At 42.7% G+C, this 25,689-nt stretch overlaps 1 protein-coding gene across 1 annotated transcript in view; it reads right to left on the bottom strand.

Annotated features, from left to right (window-relative positions):
- LOC124722311 (glutamate receptor ionotropic, kainate 2-like) overlaps positions 1-25,689 on the bottom strand; it is a 593,330-nt gene that overhangs the window by 34,907 nt on the left and 532,734 nt on the right. Inside the window, exon 15 of the mRNA XM_047247491.1 lies at positions 5,786-6,054. Coding sequence (XP_047103447.1) covers positions 5,786-6,054 — 269 coding nt within the window. The remainder of the gene's footprint in view (positions 1-5,785; positions 6,055-25,689) is intronic.

Raw genomic sequence — 25,689 nt, 5'->3', positions numbered from 1 at the left:
TCGGTAGCCCAAATTCTGCAGCTGTGGGCATTGACAGACCCTCGGAGCGTGAAATGAGCTTCGTCGGTCTACAACACGTTACTCAACTAATCGTCATCTTTCGCTATCTTTTGAAACGCCCACACCGCAAATGCCCTCCGCTTCAGTAAATCGCCAGGTAAAAGTTCATGATGCCGATGGATTTTGTACGGATAGCATCGGAGGGTATGCCTCAGTGCCAACCAAACAGTAGTGTATGGAATGCCGGTGCGACGTGCATCTGCACGAGCGCTGACTTCCCCGTGCATAGGCGAACCCGCTACAGTCTCCATTTCCTCCTGAACTGTCTCAGCAGCATTACGACTTGTGCTCGGTCGGCCACTACGGGGTCTATCGTTTAAACAACCCGTATCTTCGAACTTCGAAATCATTCTCGCCACAGCTGCATTTGTCAACGGACCTTTACCCGTTCGAATCCCCTTCCTACGGCGATAGGATCGTAACGCTGAACTAACACATTCTCCATTCTGATAATACAGCTTCACTAAAAGCGCCTTTTCAGATAACGTCAACGTGCTGCGACTGCCGGCGCATCTGATTCTCTCTTTTTTTTCTTTATTGTTATTTTAAACCTGTACAACAGGCAGGCTGTCAGCAGCATTCTACGCCGCTCTTCAGCCAGAGGATACACAAAGAGAAGAAACACTGAGAAGACACATAAGTTACAGAATGGTGGGCAATAAAACAGTAGACACATAAAGACAAACACGGAGCCGTTCACACTCGACGATAAGCCACACTGCAAACTGTTGATACGACGCACAAACACTGAAGAAGACGACTCTCTCTCATTACAGCTCCTTTTATACACGATTGTCATGCGCAGTCACTGACGTTTTGCTGTCCAGCGCCATCTGTCGGATATTTTGTGAATTTTGTTTTTTGTTTTGGTTCTAATAAAACCCCATGTCATTCCAAGCATGTGTGTCAATTTTTACCTCTCTATCTACATTATTCCGTGGTTTATTAAGTTTTCAATTTTATACTGACTTTCTGATCACCCGGTATAAAAAAGTATTTCCTTCGAGCTTAAAAACAGACTTGTGAAATCACACCCCGTACTTGATTGTGGTGATCCTATTCTCCAACGGCTTTCGTATGACAGTTTACGCCTGCTGGAATTGGCGATGAACACTTTTGTGCGATACAGTTGTGGCGTATGCGATTTTGATCATATCATTCCTGGCTACATGCAGTTGTGGCTATGTTCCAATAACCGCAGAAATTGTCAAACCATATGTTTCCTCTATCGCCTTCTCAAACACTGCACTCCCTCTTGTTTATCTTCAACTCTTACACTACTGTCGAAACAGCACCGCGGAAATGCTCATTCTCAACTAAATAAAATGCAATGTATACCGCAACACAACACAGCCATCTTCCCAAAAGCACTTTCTTCGTTAGAAACCTGACTTTGGAGTAATCTTCTTCAAATATCAGAGGCATTACTTGCCTTCAAACTTCAACTGACAGTCAATGGCCCACCTTCTGTCACAATAGCTAGCTCTTCCATATACTTGTCAGCAGGTCGCTCTCGTCAATCCCTCTCCCCAACCCCTGTTCGCTTTCCTAGATGTACACAGTTCTCTATTTAAAGTCTGTACTTTCTTAACAGCCATGACCACTGTCAATTCAAACTTCTTCTCTTTTATTAATCCTTCCGTTTCTGATGATACTAAAAATGACGTCAAATGTGTTAAACAGCTCAGTATGGGAAATGGAGGTGGTGTGTTTCCCGCAGTAGACAAGAAACACAAGTTCCCCGACACGGAAATTGAAGCTCCATGTGAGATTCTTTAGGCTAGACTCAGTATGAGGGGTGGCCATAAAATGGTAACTGGATTCTTCTATCACCCACCAGACTCATCTCCTAATGTAACAGAAAACTTTAAAGAAAACCTCGGTTCCCTTTTACGTAAGTTCCCCAACCACACTACAGTCATTGATGGAGACGTTAGTCATCCAACAATCAATAAGGAAAATTACAGTTTTGATAGTGGTGGGCGTGATAAAGCATCCTGTGAAACATTTCTGAATGCTCTCCCCGAAAACTACCTAGAACAGATAGTTCAGAACCCCACCCGTGATGGAAATATATTGGATCTAATGGGAACAAATAGACTTACTCCTTTGTGGATGCCCACATCTAAACTGGAATAGTGACCATGGCGCTGTTGTGGCAGTTATGATTACCAAAGTACAATGGACAGCTAAAACAAGCGGAAAATAAATATCTTTAGTAAATTAGATAAGAAATCAGTAGTGGGACATCTCAATGAGGAACTTGAACCTTTCAGCACATGGCAGGAGCATGTAGAAGAGCCGTGGCACAAGTTTAAAGAATAATAGACAATGCACTGGATAGATATGTACCCAATAGAACTGTTAATAATGGGAGAGACCATCCATGGTGTGATGTCACCGCCAGACACCACGCTTGCTAGGTGGAAGCTTAAATCGGCCGCGGTCCATTTAGTACATGTCGGACCCGCGTGTCGCCACTGTGATCGCAGACCTAGCGCCACCACAAGGCAGGTCTCGAGATACGGACGAGCACTCGCCCCAGTTGTACAACGACATTGCTAGCGACAATACGGACGAAGCCTTCCTCTCATTTGCCGAGAGACAGTTAGAATAGCCTTCTGCTAAGTCCATGGCTACGACCTAGCAAGGCGCCATTAGCCTTACCTAGTTTGAGAGTTATCGTATAAATGTCTCACGAAGAACGTTGTAAACCAACAAAGATTAAAAGTTAAGTATAAAGCAGCTACGTACTCTTCTTGCTACCATTCAATACTATCCTGTTCCAGAATTCACGCCAGTCGGCGTGTGTGTACGCATGCCTTTCTTTCGGCTCCCTTCTCAATGTGGCGTAGCTAGCTTGTTACGCCACAACAGATTGATTTTTAATCACTGCTTGTGATACATCTCTCTTGACTATACAAATGAGACTCGTAAGATACATGCACTGTTACAATTGGCGCCTTGCTAGGTCGTAGCCATGGACTTAGCAGAAGGCTATTCTAACTGTCTCTCGGCAAATGAGAGGAAGGCTTCGTCCGTATTGTCGCTAGCAATGTCGTCGTACAACTGGGGCGAGTGCTCGTCCGTATCTCGAGACCTGCCTCGTGGTGGCGCTAGGTCTGCGATCACAGTGGCGACACGCGGGTCCGACATGTACTAAATGGACCGCGGCCGATTTAAGCTACCACCTAGCAAGTGTGGTGTCTGGCGGTGACACCACACATGGTATTGACACATTTAGGATAACTGATTGTCTGTGTTGAACATGACATAATTTTTTGAGGCAAACTGGAGTAAGTCCATAATTCTCTCTTTTCCTTACAAGGTACAGCATTTTCCTATTGCTGTTGGAAATAGCCTCCATTTTCAGTGCAGCAGTAAAATAATTCCATGCTATTGTGAAAGACAGATTTGAGTGGTGAATATATTGATACTGAGTCGAGCGTAGTGGCCGTGCGGTTAGAGGCGCCATATCACGGATTGCGCGGCCCCTCCCGCCGGAGGTTCGAGTCCTCTCTCGGGCATGGGTGTGTGTGTTGTTCTTAGCATAAGTTAGTTTAGGTAGCGTGTAGTTCTAGGGACCGCTGACATGAGCAGTTTGGTCGCTTAGGAATTCACACACATTTGAACATTTTTGATACTGAACTTTCTGAAGTGGTAGAACATGAACAACGCAATCAGAATAACTGGCCAAACATGACTAGAATCAAAGTAAAATCCAAATTGCATGTATATCACTCTACTTGTTGATTTTAGATAAGTTTTTAAACTTAGACTGTGAAAGAAAATTAAAGCTAGACCTGTTTCTTTTAAGAATTTACGAGGTTTTAATACAGTAATTTCTGGAACTACAGTTTAATTTCAGATTCTAGTGAAAGGTGCAGTTGGAACAGTTTAGTTTTATTCATCTTTCAGGTCCATCTGCCAGAAGTACACCAAGAGGACAAAAAAGAAGTAGGAACGCAACTGCATGGTTAGAAACTATATAGAAAGCTTGTCGCAGTTCTGGAAAATCCTACTTACATGAAAAAGGAAACGATGATTGGGTATATGCAGTATAAACTGCTAAATGAAATGTGTGACTGTGATGCAACATGAATTGCATCTGCTCAGTCACTTCAAAATTGCATTTACTGTCACTTGAAAAATCTGTAATAAAGCCGAAAAAAGCTGTTGCCAGAAAAGATATAAACAGACGGAAAAAAGTGGTTGTGAGTTTCGAGGTGGGATTCCCTTTTCCATTAAATTGAAAGATGCATACAATTCTGAGTTAGATGTCTGTTCGATAATTCTCATAAAATTTCAGGGTCATCCATCGAGTTCTGTTTCAGTTGTTGAGGAAGAGGAACTGTTTTTGACGAGTGGACCTTTAACAGAACGGAAGAAAGAAAGGATATGATAGATTTATTACCTTTTACTTCTCCACGTCGACATGCTTTCTTTAAAAAGTCGGTTGTGATTTGGTATACCAGGACGGTGACGGTGACGGCGATGAACCGTTGTATGACATTAAATTTGTTAAGCAATGTATTATCATTTCTCGTAGAAGTGGGATGTCAATCTTAGAAGGATTGTAATATTAGGTTCAGACCCACAGTAACTCCATTTAATTAGAATACTTTGTTCTAACTGCATAATAATATGACCTAGAAATCAATATTTCCATTATCGTAATATATGTGTTTTACTTCATTAAGCAACTATTTCCAAATAAAACAGTGTACTTCATAAATAGTTGTTATTTTCAATTTTTTAAAATTCGTGTTATTCTCCAAACCATATTTTTAGATTAGCACCACTTCTGCCCTACGCGTCTCAAATACCTTTAGTTAAGTATGGTACAATGGCTGCGAAGTGTAAATTTAGACATTCATATCAAATTAGACCCTCCTCCCCACAAACCACGGAATTTACAACACAGATGCACGTACTGTAGGTGTAACCACTTCGGAGGGGAATCTGTAGAGAGGCCAGACTAAGACATAGTTCTTGACGGAGGAAAACAGTTTCTCAATAGTTGCAGGGGCAGCAGTCTGGATGTTGATATTGCAAACGGCCGAAATCGAGGGGAAACTACAGCCATCATATTCGCTGATGGGATCCCTGCTTTATGGCATAATAATGATGCCATCTTATTGTGTAAAAAAGTAGTCACCGAGCGAGGTGGCACAGTGGTTAGCACACTGGATTCGCATTCGGGAGGACGACGGTTCAATCATGCGTGCGGCCATCCTGATTTAGGTTTTCCGTGATTTTCCTAAATCGCTTCAGGCAAATGCCGGGATGGTTCCTTTGAAAGGGCACGGCCGACTTCCTTCCCCGTCCTTCCCTAATTCAATGAGATCGATGACCTCTCTGTTTGGTCTCTTCCCAAGAAACAACCCAACAAAATAGTCCTTCATTCTAATCTCTGGGCAGGGGCTGCTCAGGAGAATGTTGTCATCACGAAAAACAAGAAGAAGCAAGAGGCTAACAGCACATATTGTGAGCCCTTAAGAAATCATCAGTAAGGTAGGGGCGGGAATGATAGGAGTTAAACATTTTACAGGGTCATGAAGACTTGACTGCATTAAGCAGGTTCAAGTGGATGTAAGTTGTGAAGTTAAGTAAAAATAAGTTGGCTTGCACAGGATAGACTGGTGTGGAGATTGTAGAAAATCCGCTTTGGGGCTGAGCACTACAACAACAAAAAATTTTGATTTTGATTTTTATTAACAGAGACCTGCTCGTCAACGGCGATCCGGCGGCAGTTCCACAGCAACTCTAGAATGGCGATGAGGAAGGCTGCGAGTGTGCCGACGAGCAGAACGAGGAAGACGCCGCCCACGTTTAGTAGGACCAGCTCGTCGCTGGACTTCTGCACGCCATCCTCATCCGTGTTGTCGCAGCCGGGGCCCTCCGCCTTCCACCAGTGTGCCTTGAGAGCGCTCAGGTTCCCGCGCTCCTGTAGCATCAGCACTGCGCCGCTCACAGCCGTCCGAAACGGCGAGTCTGCAAGCAAACAGTGGTCGTTACTCTAAGCGCACTCTTCTCGTTATCTATAGTGAGAGCCCTTACTAATAATTTCGGATGGAATATTGGTTTAATTTCAATTAATAAATATGGAAAGAGCTTAAACAGAAATGGAATATAGACCTGCAAATAAACTTCATCATTAAGCACCTGTTCTGAAAAGGAAATTTCGTACTTGTTCAGAATGTACACCAGTAATAAGTTTACGCAGGCGTTCAGTAATCCTATGTAAACTTGTTTTGCAATGTGTCGTACGAGAGTGAGAAAACAGGAAATTTAAAGAAATTCTATTGTATTATAAGAGAAAGTGTGATTAATAAAACGTAGCAAAATACGCGCTACGGTTAGAAAATGTGTGTGAAATCTTATGGGAATTAACTGCTAAGGTCATCAGTCTCTAAGCTTACACACTACTTAACCTAAATTATCCTAAGGACAAACACACACACCCATGCCCGAGGGAGGACTCGAACCTCCGCCGGGACCATGACTGCAGCGCCCTGGACGGCTCGGCTAATTCCGCGCGGCTACGGTTAGAGATGGAGACAGCAAGAGAGAGAACTCTTTCAAGGTGAGGATTTTTTCTGATGTGGCGGCAGCAGAGTCCAGTCCGATGAAAAATGGGGCAGAAATATAACAGTCAAGGAGTCAGCAGTTTCTTGGTAGGTTCATCTCGAATTGAAAATTGGACAAGCAGTCATATATCTCTTTATATTCTAAATAAAATTCATTCAGCTGTACACCGTCATTTCAAAAAGTTTTGACTCTGTATTAATAAAAAACATAGAAAATTTTAATGCTCCGAGTGTTCTACATGGTCCACACCATTTTGAGTACAATACACGTAGTCGATTATGTCGTCAGAGCGTTGATCCCTCTTGTGAATTTATGGTACGTACATATTGATAATAGGCAGCGGCCTTGCCGCAGTGGATACACCGGCTCCCGTGAGATCAGCGCAGTTAAGCGCTGTCGGCAGTTGGATGGGTGTCCATCCAGGACGCCATGCGCTGTTGCCATTTTTCGGGGTGCACTCAGCCTCGTGATGCCAACTGAGGAGCTACTCGACCGAATAGTAGCTGCTTCGGTCAAGAATACCATCATAACGACCAGGAGAGTGGTGTGCTGACCCCACGCCCCTCCTATCCGCATCCTCCACTGAGGATGACACGGCTGTCGATGGTCATTGATAATACCAGGCCTCGTCATCAGTGATGATTTCTTGCAGAAGAGAACTGTCCGTGTTTTGCATTTCAATCAAATCACGGAAACCGTAAATTTAAAACCGATGAAATGACAACATTTAATCGACACTCATTTGAAAAAAATTTCAAACGTTAAGTTCTATACGGAAATTCTGCAAGAATCTGCAGCAGAAGAGTTGACAACGTACACCCAGGAAGATGTGGAGGTTTCTAATAATAGTGTCATCGAGGAGTTAAGAAGCAGACTTAAAATCCGCAAATGCTCTCGCCTACAGGAACTGTGGAAAGGAACAGAGCTAATTGTTAAAGCCATAAAACAGCTGTTATACTGGAAGAAAATTAGATTTGTACTGAAATTCGAGAACGTTCCTACTGTTTATTTGTCAGATTACCGGCTGCAGCAGCAAATGGCTGATTCACATGTAGATTAAAATTATAAGTTAAAAATTAAGCTGAATGTTATTAAAAATACACTAAATAAAAATAAAGAAAGAGTTGTTTTCTGTGTGTAAATATATACGCCATAATTAATAAAGTTTATGTACAAGAACGCATTATGCTTTTTTACTTGCTGCCCTGCCTATAATCCTAAAAGTCTCCTTTTTACGACGATCTACGCGTGTGGGATGTGGGTAGTCACGTGACCTTGAAATGTAGTTGAAACTAGATACCTGAAAGCACAGCGACCCTCTTAACGTACTTAATATGACATGGGCAATTGCGTGTGATTTTCCAGAATCACGTCTTGGTTGGGGTTATCTAGTTCTCTCCTTGCCATCCTACTCTGTCGTCCACATGTCGTTGTCTTTGTTCGTGAGTCTAGGTGTGCAGGACAAACTTTGGACACACTTTTGTCTTCTTGAAACCATTCCTGAAAATATCTCGAACACTTGATTTAGGGATGTTGCTCCATTGCGATTTGTGACCGAACAACGGTAACACATTACAGCCACTGTCCACTACGTAGCACTGCTTGCTGACAACTAACTGCTCGAATGCGCATATGTGGTTTGCAGTTGTCAGTTCAAGCTGTCACCGCAGTTATTGCGCTGAAGTCAATTACGCGTTAGTAATGAAATCAGTCTCGTAACTTTTTGGATGGACGGAGTAAGTTCATGCATAGCACATTTGTGTTACAGAATTAATTTGTTATCAACGAAATTTTAAATATTTTAGAACTGATCTCAGCGAACAAACTTTACTGACTGCTGTATAATGTATATTGCTTAAGACGTTAGAAGTTATGGACTTTGCTGGCGGAAATCCATCACTTTCGAATTTTAAGGCCCCAAAGGCCCTGACTATTAGGCACGCTGATGTCTCAACGTGATTTGTTGACATGAATTATAAGATTGGCGCAAATATGGCTGAATTATTCGTGATGTATTCTATAGCTAAAAATTAATACTTAAAAAATGAAGAGGAGAAACATTGCCCTATGATGAGCCAGATTTCCGGCTACTAAATAGGGACTAACTTGTACCACAACCTTCCAATACTGCGCTTCTTTGCTATTATAACAACGATAAGAATGTGGTGTAGAACAAAAGTGAAGTAAAACAGGAGGCAGAATGCTCTCAGAATTCAATTTAAAAAGGAAATAGTGAAGAAGCGATTTGGACACAATTTTAAACCCTCTGCCTAAATACTGCTGAAGAGAGGAAGCTGTGGCTGCAGAGACATGGCTTGCCTTTTGAAAGAGGCAGAAGACCTAAACAGCTACTTGACAGTGAACATTGAAATATCTTCTTGAAGTAAGAAAAAATATAATTATTTAACATACAACGCCAAGTAGCATTTCCATTCCCATAATAAAATAAAACAGTTGAGAAGCTACTTTAGAGCAGTAATACGGGGGTCAGAATGTGCTATTGTTAACATGTGTACGAAAGCGTCTAGGAGAGAGGGACAAATTTTTCTAAAGAAGTGCCTTGGTAGAAATTCAGAACTGCTGAAGCTACAAAATTTTCACGTTTCGTGAGGGTATTGTGAAGAAAGTGCGAATGAATTAGGTAGAGATTGTGATCCATACGGTCGGCGGTTTGAAATTAGAACAGTGGTATCACTTGATGCAAGCGATCCGAAAGCACAAGTTTACTTTTCCATATATGTCGCGGAAAATTCGAGGAGCCATAGATTCCGAGTATTGGTTACAAAACTCCTAAAAATAAGAACTTATCCCAGGCAGCAGAAACACTTTAAAACACAGAAGCAACGCTAGTGACGATTAGAATGACTGAGGAAATGGAGCTAAACTCATGGGAATCATCAGAATGCTTAAACCCATTTACAGCGTTACAAACGAAATATACGAGTGTATGTTGCATTGACGTAAGAAGAGAACAGTTACCATATGTCTCTTGAAAATTGTTAGCGGGATTTGTATAATTTAAGGTTATACTGTTATGACATAATGAGTTGTATCAGTTAACTTTTTCTCGCTGTATCAAACAACGTTTAAACTTTGCCATGACTCATTGTAGGCCCGCATCTCGTGGTCGTGCGGTAGCGTTTTCGCTTCCCACGCCCGGGTTCCCGGGTTCGATTCCCGGCGGGGTCAGGGATTTTCTCTGCCTCGTGATGGCTGGGTGTTGTGTGCTGTCCTTAGGTTACTTAGGTTTAAGTAGTTCTAAGGTCTAGAGGACTGATGACCATAGATGTTAAGTCCCATAGTGCTCAGAGCCATTTTTGACTCATTGTACATCTTTCGCAAATATGTTTTCTTGTTTTTCTTTAATATCTTGCTTTATTATGTTTACTTATTTAATATATTTTGTCAAAGAGATTTGATGCTAACATAATACTGAAATATATTTCATTACGTAGCGTTACTGAGTTGTCAGTACTGTGTGGACCGTCGATGAGTATGCTCGTGTGTTGACGCTAAGATAACTTATTTAGCTAGAAATAACTGTTATATTCACGAAAACTTCATAGAAAACATGTGCAACAGTGTATGTCGTTAGTCTTTTATTGACAATCTGATTTGTATCTACATATTATTAAAAGAAACCGAGAAGTTCATAAATGCGGATCCTAGGCATGATTTTTCTTGCGTTCAAGGGGCAGCAAAGAAGTAGTGTAAATTTTAATAGACATGCATCACAGAGTTTTCACAAGTCCCAGTTTGTTCATATTTAGTCGCGTATATGTGTAATTTTTGAAACCACGTGTTCTCGTTTACTCCGTGATATATTAACTTATTGCTGCTAGATCATTATAATTTCCAAAAGTGAAAAGTGCTTGAGAGACCGTTGAAACAACAGTATCATGATATTGTGTGATAGCTGCAATAGCTTATTTCCCATTAGGTGTGATAGCTGCAATAGTTTATTTTCCATTAATGTGACTGTAGTGGCGTAGGCATGGGAAAGTAAATGACTCTTCAGTGGTTGTGAGGGTATGCGGTAAGGGTAGAGAGGTAATAGAACAGAGAGAGGGAAGTCTTGTACTTCATGGTGGGTTAGATAAGGACAGGAAAATGTCTGTACGGTTTAAGAAGGAAAGATTGTGAAAAGAGGTAAGAAGTTGAAATAAGTAATACGATGAAGTTGCATAGGACTTTTTGGAGAGCTGTATACTGAATCAAGAAAATAAGTTTGATCTTTTGCTTCAGCTGTGAAGGATCACCCTTCGACAAATGTGGATGCAGACTGAAAAAAAAGGACAAGCACGAATTCAGGCATACTGTGATTACTTTCATTCTCAAAGTCCAAAAATGTGTAATGAGAATTATTTTTGGTGTGAATTCAACAAATTGCCACAGAGGTCTGTTCAAATACTTGGAAATACTAACTACTTGTTGTCAGTATATTTACTCCCTAATGGCATTTGTCATTAATAATGTACACAACCGAAAAAAAATTAGCACACCTAGAAAGACGACGTCGATTTTGATCCGATAACGGCACATGCCACCTGGGGAAAAGTAGATGTACTGATAAACGTTTCAACGTAGTCCGCCAACACGTAGCGGAGTAGCTTAGCTACCAGAGGGCGATCTTTGTCTACCCTTAACAAGGAATGCTCAGAGCCAGAAGGCTCAGTGTGATGCAAACGAGTGAAACAAACAGGCAAGCGCGCCACGGGGAAGCATTCGTGTTTCCTGCAGCCAGCTGAGCTTGTTTGAAAAGGGTCAAACTGTTTCCTTCCAAGTGGTGGGATAGTCCTTTCGGAGAACTGCCACACAGGTTGGACGTGCTGTGTCAGTTGTGAAGCGATACTGGTATCAGTGGTCACCTGAACATTCTCACGCCCGTAGACGAGGTTCTAGACGTCCTCGCAGCACAGACGCCAGCCAGGATCGCCTTATTGTAACGACGGCAGTGGCAGATCGTAGAGCTACAGCAGCACAGATAAGAGGGCTTGTGAGCCCAGACGCGTCTACACGAGCAGTTGCGAACCAATTATTAGAAGTGAAACTAAGGGCAATCGCACCTCTAGCCCGTCTTCCACTCACGTAACAGCATCGACGTGCACCACCTGACTGGTGCCATTAGAAGATCACTAGGAAGATGGAATGGAACGCTGTGGTCTTCAGCGATAAAAGCAGATTCTGCCTGCACGCATGTGATGGTCACTTGCGTGTACGACGTAGACCTGGTGAACGGTGTCTTGTAGAGCGCGTTCGTCCAAGACACAGTGATCTCACCCCAGGCCTTATGGTCTGGAGTGCGCTAAGCTACAACATTCGTACACCTTTGGTGTTTCTGGAAGGGACGCTAACCAGCGCTCGGTACATTCTCGGGAGGGAGTAAACTAAATACGATAACCCTCCTTAGAAAGCAAAAGCAATAAAAAATTTTCATTTATCACAGAGCTTACTTGATATATGTTTATAAGTGGTTAAAGACAATGCTGCAATGAATAAAGACCTTAGGAATGCTAGCTGACGTCTTAGAAAGACAAATAAATGAGTAAAGAAAAAACGCAAGTTTAGCCTTAAGCTTCTCATTGATGACGAGACCTTTAGAGACGGAGCTTAAGGTGAAGATAACGTAGGGATGGGGAATAAAATCGGCAGTGTCCTTTTCAAAGGAACTCTAAGATACACTACAGGCCATTAAAATTGCTACACCAAGAAGAAATCCAGATGATAAACGGGTATTCATTGGACAAATATAATATAATAGAACTGACAAGCGATTACAGTTTCACGCAGCTTGGGGGCATAGATCCTGAGAAATCAGTACCCAGAACAACCACCTCTGGCCGTAATAACGGACTTGATACGCCTGGACATTGAGTCAAACAGATATTGCATAGCGTGTACAGGTACAGCTGTCCATGCAGCTTCAACACAATGATGTGTCGACAGAAGTGCCGACACAGTGTGGTTTGAGGGGACCGCAATGCACGCTATAAGCTCACGAAGGATGGAGTGAGGTCTGAAACAGGATACGTAATGAATGCTATAAAGAAAAGTACGTAGCTTCTGGAATACTTAACTTTAATCCATCCTTGTGGTACATCTGGAGATTGTGGCGATAAAAGTGAGACTCTTTAGATACAAGCTATGTAAGGCTAATGGCGCCTTGCTAGGTCGTAGCCATTGACTTAGCTGAAGGCTATTCTAACTATCTGCTCTGCAAATGAGCGAGGCTTCGTCAGTGTGCATCGCTGGCTACGTCGTGCAATGTACCAGGGCAGCAGTCGAACATTTTCTGTATTTAGAAAGGCCCGTACAGGACCAGCAACATGCGGTCGTGCATTATCCTGCTTAAATGTAGGGTTTCGCAGGGATCGAATGAAGGGTAGAGCCACGGGGCGCAACACATCTGAAATGTAACGTCCACTGTTCAAAGTGCCGTAAATGCGAACAAGAGGTGGCCGAGACGTGTAACCAATGGCACATCATACCATCACGCCGGGTGATACCCCAGAATGGCGATGACGAATACTCGCTTCCAATGTGCGTTCACCGCGATGTCGCCAAACACGGATGCGACCATCATGATGCTGTAAACAGAACCTGGATTCGTCCGAAAAAATGACGTTTTGCCATTCGTGCACCTAGGTTCGTCATTGAGTACGCCATCGCAGACGCTCCAGTCTGTAATGCAGCGTCAAGGGTAACCACAGCCATGGTCTCCGAGCTGATAGTCCATGCTACTGCAAAGTCGTCGAACTGTTCGTGCAGATGGTTGTTGTCTTGCAAACGTCCTCATCGGTTGACTCAGGGATCGAGACGTGGCTCCACGATCCGTTACAGCCATGCGGATAAGATGCCTGTCATCTCGACTGCTAGTAATACGAGGCCGTTGGAATCCAGCACGGCGTTCCGTATTACTCTCCTGAGCCCACCGATTCCATACTTTGCTAACAGTCATTGGATCTCGACCAACACGAGCAGCAATGTCGCCATACGATAAACTGCAATCGCGATTGGCTACAATCCGACCTTTATCAAAGTCGGAAACGTGATGGTACGCATTTCCCCTCCTTACACGAGGCATCACAACAACGCTTCACCAAGCAACGCCGGTCAACTGCTGTTTGTGTATGAGATGGTTGGCCCTGAGCACTATGGGACTTAACATCTACGGTCATCAGTCCCCTAGAACTTGGAACTACTTAAACCTAACTAGCCTAAGGACACCACACAACACCCAGTCATCACGAGGCTGTCTATGAGAAATCGGTTGGAAACTTTCCTCATGTCAGCACGTTGCAGGTGCAGCCACCGGCGCCAATCTTGTGTGAATGCTCTGAAAAGCTAACCATTTGCATATCACAGTATCTTCTTCCTTTCGGTTAAATTTCGCGTCTGTAGCATGTCATCTTCGTGGTGTAGCAATTTTAATGGCCAGTAGTGTATTTTAAAAATCTCGGAATACCTGAATTGGATGTGTTAGTGCGAGTCTAGGGGTTTAACCACTGCGCCACTTCTTATAATAGTATTTTTGATTATTTAAATGCTGGAATTCCTTTTGCCTCGCACCTCACTCCGTTTGAGGTATGACTATCCAGGTTTCCTGAAACCAGTTTCCAGCCGGTAGCGACGACTTTGAGTAGGTCAGAAGAGCTGATTCGTTGCGGCAGTCCGTGTTGATAGAGTAGTGTCTCATTTCTCAAGACATCATGCGGACATGTCGATGAAGGACTGGAATTTTAGTACTGGTAGGACGTAAGGGCGGGGCACAGGGGAGAAAAGTGATTACGGCTAAATGCAGTAGTCCATGCTGTTGGAGGAAGGAAATGACATCTCCTAGAAGAAAAATAAAAGAGAAAATATTTTGAGGCTGATGATTGCAGGACTTCATGTAAAGCGCTTTGGGTGATAGTTTAGGTCGGCTGATCAAATGATGATCTGGTGGCTGATAATTAACGGATGCGGAGTGAAACAGTGTGCCCTATTGACGCGTCTGATTCCGCTCGTCCGCTATGCAAACTGCCTGACACCGCCATAGTAAGGGTACGTTCTAGTCAACGTCCATACCTCGTGCCGCAAGCACCCGCGCGATGACAAAAAGTGTGTACTAATTAAAATCGTTTCAGAGTGTGCGTGCAAAGCGTAATACAATTCATTTAGTCCGGGAAGATATGTTGCTCTTTTCTCGGTGGGAAGTTGGTTTATTATCGGAATTGAGCTGCAACATTACCAAAAATGTCAATCTCCTAATAGAACTGGGAGAGAACGATTCGTGCATGGAGAATTCTACTATCTTTATTGAGAGCTTGGGACTCAAGAGGATATTTTCTATGAATATACATAATATCGAAAGCAACCTCTGATTACGTATGGCGAGAGCACCCATAAAGTCACAAACTCGAAAAAAAAAACAATAGGCACTGAGGAAATACTCCACCTGACGTTAAGGTAATCACTGGTATTTAGATACTGGAAACTTATTAATTTCTTTTAGCAAAATGCATTATGAAGGACTCGTTAGTGTAATTGCTAACTGATTGCGGACCACGTACAATACTTCTTGACGATCTTGTTACTCAAAATTAACAATGGTATCAAACAGAACAAACAAAGGTTTATACATCTTTTTTTTTTAAATACAGAGTTTCTTTGTTAAAAATTCTTAGTAACATAATAATAGGACACAAAATGAAAGTACACAGATAAGCAAGATCGAATTCTGTTCCCATGATAAATCAAAGTTAATTAATGGCACTAGAACTTTCTCAATGAAATCTGTATTCATATTCTGGAGCAGGGGAAACGGAAACAGTTGTGACAGTATCGAAGGAACTAATTTCGTTAGGGCAAACACTGATTGCAGAAATCATGTATCAGTGGTACCTTCTGATGTTAACTATCGCGTATGCACAACATAATCACGCCTCTAACATGAACAATGCGAATCATTAGTTAAAAACCAGCGGAGGCACAGCTAAGGCCCCAGGCAGTGAACTGCCCCCCGTGCATTCGGTGAATCATCCCCTAATCCACCGCGAAAGAGCTCTCATCATACATTTAGTGTTCTCAAGTAAACTCTGGTTGAACCGTATTCCAAAAAATGTTATCGACAGAAGCGCAACTTCTGTCTTCGCAAACTCAGGAAGTAAGATAATATACAATAAATGTATTCGCAGTAGCGAATATGGACAACTATCAGCTGTATAGTGGGTTGACAACAATGAAAATTTGCATCGTAATTCGGAATACCACAGGCACTGCAATATTGTAAGATAATATGTTCCCATAGAGACGCTGTATGGTTGGTTGATTTGGGGAAGGAGACCTGACAGCGTGGTCATCGGTCTCATCGGATTAGGGAAGGATGGGGAAGGAAGTCGGCCGTGCCCTTTCAGGGGAACCATCCCGGCATTGGCCTGGAATGATTTAGGGAAATCACGGAAAACCTAAATCAGGATGGCCGGACGCGGGATTGAACCGTCGTCCTCCCGAATGCGAATCCAGTGTCTAACCACTGCGCCACCTCTCTCGGTGGACGCTGTATGGTCTACGCGTCATGTGACAGGAACTTTCCAGAGAACACTCTGGGAGTCTCGAGGAATTTCGTGGAATATGAACTCAGAACATCTCGTGATCTGTAAAAGGCAGGTCTGACGTCAGGGAGAGTAGTTATAGCCCCTGGACGGGCGTCCCGAGATTTAGTAATAGGCGAGTACTGAGTCGAGTTTAGAGTCTAGTTACGAGTTTACAGGCAGTGAGAGCCTGTGAGATAAGGCCAATACTGCGCTGCCGTCATGACTTGCTTTTGCATTTCAGAAAAAATGTTCAAATGCGTGTAAAATCTTATGGGACTTAACTGCTAAGGTCATCAGTCCCTAAGCTTACACACTACTTAAACTAAATTATCCTAACGACAAACACACAAACCCATGCCCGAGGGAGGACTCGAACCTTCGTCGGGACCAGCCGCACAGTCCATGACTGCAGCGCCCTTACCGCTCGGCTAATGCCGCGTGGCTGCATTTCAGAAGCCTACTGAGTATAGATAGCAGTTGTTCCAATTTTAACTTCGTCTTAGTCGGGGCCAACTGACTGAACTCCGGTGTAATCATTGTCTAATATATTAAAACTTATCGTATTAATCGAATGACGTGGTGCAGTGGTTAAATCATTGGACTCGCATTCGGGAGGACGACATTTCAGACCCCCGTCCGACCATCCAGAGTTAGGTTTTTCGTGATTTCTTAAAATGCCGGGATGTTTCCTTTCAAATGGCACGGCCGATTTCCTTCCCCATCCTTAACACTATCCGCGCTTGTTCTCCGTCTCTAATGACCTCAATGTCAACGGGACGTTAAACCCAATATTCCTTCCTTCCTTCCTTGTCATATTAACATGTTCACCGCATTAATGAGAGTTTTGTATTTCGCTGTGGGGCGTATTCAGGTTTTCCTTCATCTGGCGACGCTGCTTTTCCTGTTTGTCGACATAGGGTAGCCGTAGTATTCTAACGTCCTAGGCTACTACGTTTATATATTGACCTTCCATTTTTAAAGCGGTGTAAGTTCTTTCTTTTAAAACAACAAGAGATCACATAAAATCGTTTTATAATAAAATAACCACAAATTATGTAATATCTCATTTGTTCAGAAAGCTCTCTCGCTGAAGGGTCGCACAAAATTGTGTTCAGTTGTTCGTTGCGCCTGGCTAAGATACTGTTGTACTCCTAGTATAATTGATAGAATCGACCGTCATCCACCGGTGGTACACGTCGTCGTGAACGTGTTAAATCTAGTTCTTCTCTTGAGGCACCTAAGAATCTCCTCAGTTTCCAGCTGAGTTCTTACCATCTCAAAATTATAGCTTCAGCCTTGTGCATGTTAGCTTCTATTAGACATTACGACTCTAGTTGCGGACGTCTTGGAACCTCTCGCAGGACGCAGTCAGACTTACATGTCATGTTGTTTGGCCATGCGACGCGACGTTCTTCAGCTTCAGTGTACGTCCCATCAAGTTCTCCCTCAGAAAAATTATATTCAGAAGTTCGAGGTTTCAGGGCGTCTTTCAGAAATAACGTATCTCTAAAATATGTCCATTTTCTTGTATAATTACTGGTGTTTGGACTGATTTCAGTTCCAGAAGAGGTATTTGTATCTTTTTGAAGACATCTCTCATATGTTTCCACTTTATTTTAACTGTTTATTTTGAAATAAAAGAGACCATTGTTAGTAACCTGCCACTTATGCTGTCAATACTAAGTTTATAATTTTTATAGCGTTTTATATTGCTAAAGGTTTTATCCTTTGCCTTTTTCCTCTAGTACTTGTCTACCGGTTCGATTTCCGGCAATTTCACTTTCAAGGTTTCACAAACAGCTGTAGAAAGCATTCTCATAAAAGTTTGTGAACCTGTTTGGAAGACGTTTCATGAAAAGCCTTTGAAATTTACAAGCACAAAGGACATCAAAAATATAGCTTAATTATATCTGGAAAAAGTACAAATTTTCATATTACTGTGGAAATCGTGATGAAAAGCATGTTAGCTTTGAAAAAGCCACCTAAATCTGGTAGCATGTACAGCAACCATAAATACTTTTTCTTACTCAAATTAAAAATTTCGAGAAATTTATGTAGTTATGGAAAAGACAAGGATAGGGGATACACAGCAACACTAAATATCTCAAAAAACTTGTCACTGGCAGACTGTAGTTGTCATCGGAAGAACAGCTACCAATTTCTGACGTTGTTGCACCTTACGTATTTTTGGCGAATTAAGCATTTGTCCTCACTACCTTCCTAATGCGACTTTAACCGCAAGGACAGTGCTAAGGCTTGAACACTATTCAACCAGGGATTATGTGTGTCAGGAGTCTCAGTAGAATGCACTTTCAATATAACTGCTGCCAAATTTCAGATTCTGCTGAAGGCTATGTAGAAACAACCGCTGGCAACGCAATAAAAATCGTTCGGACTGTTTGCCTTTTGCATAATATTATATTAGAAAAAGACAGCTCTTTAACAACACCAGAAACTATAAACCAGCCTCAGATATTTACAAAATTTATGCCATCAAGAGGAAACAATCGGACAATCAGTGCCGTTATTATTGCAAGACAGAACTCCTCTTCTTATTTCTTCACTAGTATATAAATTACATTTGTTGGTGTGCTGCAGAAATGAATATTATTTCGTTAAGGTAGGAAATGTTTGTAATAAATAACAGTAGTTCAAATAAATTCTTTTCTATATGAATACTTATTTTCTTCAAGTTTCGCGCAATTCCCTCCCTCTCCTGGTCTTATTACAGACGATTTTTATTATTTTCATGTCTATTAACTCACGCAACTGGAGCGAGCGTTCTTCTAGAAATGAATGCTCTTCAGAAATCATGGAATTGTAGTTACTCGTTGTATACGTGCCCAACGACCACCCGATGAAAAAACAAACCAGTTTGTCTTTCAAATGGCTCTGACAAGGGAACCTCCCCATCGCACCCCCCTCAGATTTAGTTATAAGTTGGCACAGTGGATAGGCCTTGAAAAACTGAACACAGATCAATTGAGAAAACAGGAAGAAGTTGTGTGGAACTGTGAAAAAATAAGCAAAATATACAAACTGAGTAGTCAATGGGCCACATAAGCAACATAATGGACTATGTGAGATTAGGAGCGCCGTGGTCCCGTGGTAGCGTGAGCAGCTGGCGAACGAGAGGTCGTTGGTACAAGTCTTCCCTCGAGTGAAAATTTTACTTTCTTCATTTTTGCATAGTTATTATCTGTCCGTTCGTTCATTGACGTCTCTGTTCACTGTAATAAGTTTAGTGTCTGTGTTTTGCGACCGCATCGCAAAACCGTGCCATTAGTAGACGAAAGGACGTGCCTCTCCAATGGAAACAGAAAACATTTGTCGCAAGGTCATAGGTCAACCGATTCCTCCACAGGAAAACACATCTGATATATTCTATACGACACTGGTGACGGCATGTGCGTCACGTGACAGGAATATGTTGTCGACCCACGTAGCTTGTACTCTTAGCGAATGGGTAAAAAGATTCTTCTACCTTGCCCGATTTAGGTTTTCTTGTGGATGTGATAATCACTCCCAAAAAAGTGATGAAAACATAAGAGTTTGTCACATCAACTGAAAATAAAAAATTAAACTTTTCACTCAATGGAAGATTTGAACCTAGGACCTTTCGTTCTGCAGCTGCTCACGTTACCACGAGACCACGGCGCTCCTGTGTTCCTTTCTTCCTGAATGTTGCCTATCTTCCCTTGAACTACTCAGTTTGTATATTTTGCTTATTTTTTCACAGTTCCACACAACTTCTTCCTGTTTTCTCAATTGATCTGTGTTCAGTTTTTCAAGGCCTATCCACTGTGCCAACTTATAACTAAATCTGAGGGGGGTGCGATGGGGAGGTTCCCTTGTGAGCACTATGGGACTTAACATCTATGGTCATCAGTCCCCTAGAACTTAGAACTACTTAAACCTATCTAACATAAACACATCACACAACACCCAGTCATCACGAGACACAGAAAATCCCTCACCCCGCCGGGAATCGAACCCGGGAATCCGGGCGCGGGAACGCTACCGCACGACCACGAGCTGCGGACAGTTTGTCTTTCATTGCGCCGATCGGACGTAACGCTCGAGCGACAGTTACAAAGGCCCCATGTGTACTGCACGTATTTCAATTGTAACTGTTCGTATGAGTGCGATGGCGCAATAGAAAAACAAACATGACTGATTGCGCGATTCGGCGACGCTACATCACGTGATCTACTTCAGTCTACAATAAGGACAATTCCCGCTTCTCCTTCTACTTATCTTGCGAGCTAGCAGCGATTGTCGCTCTCCCGCTCGCGCAACGACCGTCAATGAAGACGTAGCCTCGAGTGCTCTATAGACTGATAATGTCTAGTGGACAGACATGCACACTGCCATATACGAGACTGCTGTGCCATATGAAATATATCTAGATAATACGACCTCAAGGTGCTTCAGGTCAGGTAACGACAAATTTTTGAAACTAACTGTTTAGATGCATCTCGGAGTATTACTATTTTTTTTACTAAATCACGCTGAAGTGCCTTTCATTTTTATATAATCATGTACTGTTCATGTATGTTCATCAGTCTTTACTACCAAATGCGTTTCTCTGCACTGAGTGTCATTGCATGGACTGCAGTCTTGCACCTAGCAAATTAATGAACATACTGAACTCAGTTCAACAGAGTAAGAAAATAAATAGCTGCTATGAAGTCCGCAATATAATTCATGGAACAACACATAGTAAGTCAATCGGATGGCGAGTAGTGAAGGCAGAGTGAAATTATGACGATTTACTTCCCTTTAGCCCGAATGGAGAATCTTCAAAAAACATCCTTCTGTGCAGACTGTGTACTGATTAGCCAAAACCTTATGACCACCGACCTACTATCGATAGCAACCTGTCCAGGCGACAACAGAATTCCCTGGCGAAGAATGACTGCTAATCAGACACACGCACGGTGCATGTAGTATTAGCGAGAGTGCTGTCCGGTGTAAAATGGGGAAGGTGCGTGATCTATTTGAGTTTGACAGAGTGTAGATTGTGATTGCCCAGAGGCTCGGGACGAGTATTTCTGAAACTGCACGACGTGCCGGGTGTTCGAGGAGTGCTATGGTGAGTGTCTTCAACACGTGGCGAAACCAAGGTGAAACCACGTCCAGACGTCGTGGGGTTGGGCGACCACTTCTCATTACAGATGTCGAACGTCGTAGGCTGGGCAGACTGGTAAAACAGGGTAGGCTGTGAACTGTGGCGGAACTGATTTCAGACTTTAATTCTGGGCAGAGTACAAGTGTGTATGAACGCACTGTGCACCGAACACTCCTAACGATGGGCCTCCGCAGCAGACGACCCATGAATGTGGCAATGTTGACACCACGGCATCGGTAACTATGGCTGAAATTGGCACATGACCATCAGGACTGGGCGTTGGCCCAGTGTCAGAGCGTTCCATGGTCTCATGAATCCCGGTATCTTCTTCATCATGCCGATAGGAGGACGCTGCTGCGTCTTCTTCCAGGGGAACAGCTCCTTGACACTTGTACTGTGGGAGGGATACAAGTTGGTGGCGGCTCCATTATGCTCTGGGAAACATTCAAGTGGGCATCCATGGATCCAGTGCAGCTCGTGCAAAGTACCATGACGGCCAAGGAGTATCGTTCACTGATTGCGGACCACGTACAATACTTCTTGACGATCTTGTTTCCCGACGGCAGTGACATTTTTCAACAAGATAATGCGCCATGTCACAAGACCGGGAGTAGTTTGAGGAACACAGTGGCGAGTTCCAATTGATGTGCTGACCCCCACCTCGCTAGATCTGAAGCCAATCGAACACCTCTGGGATGTGATTCACCGTGTCGTCAGAGTTCATCACTCCCTTTCTCGGAATTTATGGGGTTAGGTGACTTGTGTGTGCAGATGTGGTGGCAACTCTCTCCAGTGACCTACCAAAGCCCCATTGCTTCCATGCCACGACGCGTCGCTGCTGTTATCTGTACGGAAGGTGGACATACCGGCTATTAGGTAAGTGGTCATAATGTCCGGGCTGATCAGTGTAGGTTACATACCGTCTTTAGCGACTAAGTCTTATTTAGACCATACGCATTTCACTTTATTTTAAAAAATCTTCTTTGGTCAATGTGACAATGTTGTTTTTCTTACAAATCTATTTGGCAGGATCGTAAACAGTCCTCATGTTTTAAATTATTGCTATTAAACAGTATTAAATTACTAACACTACTCACGTTTTTATCTTGTTCCCTACTTCATTCCTCCTCCCCATGAACCATGGACCTTGCCGTTGGTGGGGAGGCTTGCGTGCTTCAACGATACAGATAGCCGTACCGTAGGTGTAACCACAACGGAGGGGTATCTGTTGAGAGGCCGCCGGCCTAGGTGGCCGTGCGGTTAAAGGCGCTGCAGTCTGGAACCGCAAGACCGCTATGGTCGCAGGTTCGAATCCTGCCTCGGGCATGGATGTTTGTGATGTCCTTAGGTTAGTTAGGTTTAACTAGTTCTAAGTTCTAGGGGACTAATGACCTCAGCAGTTGAGTCCCATAGTGCTCAGAGCCTTTTTTTTGTTGAGAGGCCAGACAAACGTGTGGTTCCTAAAGAGGGGCAGCAGCCTTTTCAGTAGTTGCAGGGGCAACAGTCTGGATGACTGACTGATCTGGCCTTGTAACACTAACCAAAACGGCCTTGCTGTGCTGTGCTGGTACTGCGAACGGCTGAAAGCAAGGGGAAACTACAGCCGTAATTTTTCCCGAGGGCATGCAGCTTTACTGTATGGCTAAATGATGATGGCGTCCTCTTGGTAAAATATTCCGGAGGTAAAATAGTCCCCCATTCGGGTCTCCGGGCGGGGACTACTCAAGAGGACGCCGTTATCAAGAGAAAGAAAACTGGCGTTCTACGGATCGGAGCGTGGAATGTCAGGTCCCTTAATCGGGCAGGCAGTTTAGAAAATTTAAAAAGGGAAATGGATAGGTTAAAGTTAGATATAGTGGGAATTAGTGAAGTTCGGTGGCAGGAGGAACAAGACTTTGGTCAGGTGAATACAGGATTATAAATACAAAATCAAATTGGGGTAATGCAGGAGTCGGTTTAATAATGAATAAAAAAATAGGAGCGCGGGTAAGCTACTACAAACAGCATAGTGAACGTATTATTGTGGCCAAGATAGACATGAAGCCCACGCCTAGTACAATAGTACAAGTTTATATGCCAACTAGCTCTGCAGATGACGAAGAAATTGATGAAATGTATGATGAGATAAAAGAAATTATTCAGACAGTGAAGGGAGACGAAAATTTAATAGTCATGGGTGACTGGGATTCGATAGTAGGAAAAGGGAGAGAGGGAAACGTAGTACGTGAATATGGATAGGGGGGAAGAAATGAAAGAGGAAGCCACGTGGTAGAATTTTGCACAGATCATAACTTAATTATAGCTAACACTTGGCTCAAGAATCTTGAAAGAAGGTTGTATACATGGAAAAGGCATGAAGATACTAGAAGGTATCAGATAGATTATATAATGGTAAGACAGAGATTTAGGAACCAGGTTTTAAATTGTAAGACATTTCCAGGGGCAGATGTGGACTCTGACCACAATCTATTGGTTATGAACTGTAGATTAAAACTGAAGAAATTGCAAAAAGGTGGGAATTTAAGGAGATGGGACCTGGATAAACTGACAAAACCAGAGGTTGTACAGAGTTTCAGGGAGAGCATAAGGGAACAATTGATAGGAATGGGGGAAAGAAATACAGTAGAAGAAGAATGGGTAGCTCTGAGGGATGAAGTAGTGAAGGCGGCAGAGGATCAAGTAGGTAAAATAGCGAGGGCTAATAGAAATCCTTGGGTAGCAGAAGAAATATTGAATTTAATTGATGAAAGGAGAAATTATAAAAATGCAGTAAATGAAGCAGGCAAAAAGGAATACAAACGTCTCAAAAATGAGATCGACAGGAAGTGCAAAATGGCTAAGCAGGGATGGCTAGAGGACAAATGTAAAGATGTAGAGGCACATATCACTAGGGTAAGATAGACACTGCCTACAGGAATATTAAAGAGACCTTTGGAGAAAAGAGAGCCACTTGTATGAATATCAAGAGCTCAGATGGAAACCCAGTTCTAAGCAAAGAAGGGAAAGCAGAAAGGTGGAAGGAGTATATAGAGGGTCTACACAAGGGCGATGTACTTGAGGACAATATTATGGAAATGGAAGAGGATGTAGATTAAGATGAAATGGGAGATACGATACTGCGTGAAGAGTTTGACAGAGCACTGAAAGACCTGAGTCGAAACAAGGCCCCGGGAGTGGACAACATTCCCTTAGAACTACTGACGGCCTTGGGAGAGCCAGTCCTGACAAAACTCTACCATCTGGTGAGCAAGATGTGCGAGACAGGCGAAATTCCCTCAGACTTCAAGAAGAATATAATAATTCCAATCCCAAAGAAAGCAGGTGTTGACAGATGTGAAAATTACCGAACTATTAGTATAATAAGTCACAGTTGCAAAATACTAATGCGAATTCTTTACAGACGAATGGAAAAACTGGTAGAATCCGACCTTGGGGAAGATCAGTTTGGATTCCGTAGAAATATTGGAACACGTGAGGCAATACTGACCTTTATCTTAGAAGAAAGATTAAGGAAAGGCAAACCTACGTTTCTAGCATTTGTAGACTTAGAGAAAGCTTTTCACAATGTTGACTGGAATACTCTCTTTCAAATTCTAAAGGTGGCAGGGGTAAAATACAGAGATAGAAAGGCTATTTACAATTCGTACAGAAACCAGATGGCAGTTATAAGAGTCGAGGGGCATGAAAGGGAAGCAGTGGTTGGGAAGGGAGTGAGACAGGCTTGTAGCCTCTCCCCGATGTTATTCAATCTGTATATTGAGAAAGCAGTAAAGGAAACAAAAGAAAAATTCGGAGTAGGTATTAAAATCCAGGGAGAAGAAATAAAAACTTTGAGGTTTGCCGATGACATTGTAATTCTGTCAGAGACGGCAAAGGACTTGGAAGAGCAGTTGAACGGAATGGACAGTGTCTTGAAAGGAGGATATAAGATGAACATCAACAAAAGCAAAACGAGTATAATGGAATGTAGTCTAATTAAGTCGGGTGACGCTGAGGGAATTAGATTAGGAAATGAGAAACTTAAAGTAGTAAAGGAGTTTTGCTATTTGGGGAGCAAAATAACTGATGATGGTCGAAGTAGAGAGGATATAAAATGTAGACTGGCAATGGCAAGGAAAGCGCTTCTGAAAAAGAGAAATTTGTTAAGATCGAGTATAGATTTAAGTGTCAGGAAGTCGTTTCTGAAAGTATTTGTATGGAGTGTAGCCATGTATGGAAGTGAAACATGGACGATAAATAGTTTGGACAAGAAAAGAATAGAAGCTTTCGAAATGTGGTGCTACAGAAGAATGTTGAAGATTAGGTGGGTAGATCATGTAACTAATGAGGAGG

Source organism: Schistocerca piceifrons, chromosome X (genome assembly GCF_021461385.2).
Source record: "Schistocerca piceifrons isolate TAMUIC-IGC-003096 chromosome X, iqSchPice1.1, whole genome shotgun sequence".
NCBI lineage: Eukaryota > Metazoa > Arthropoda > Insecta > Orthoptera > Acrididae > Schistocerca > Schistocerca piceifrons.
This window is presented reverse-complemented; position numbering and strand designations above follow the sequence as displayed.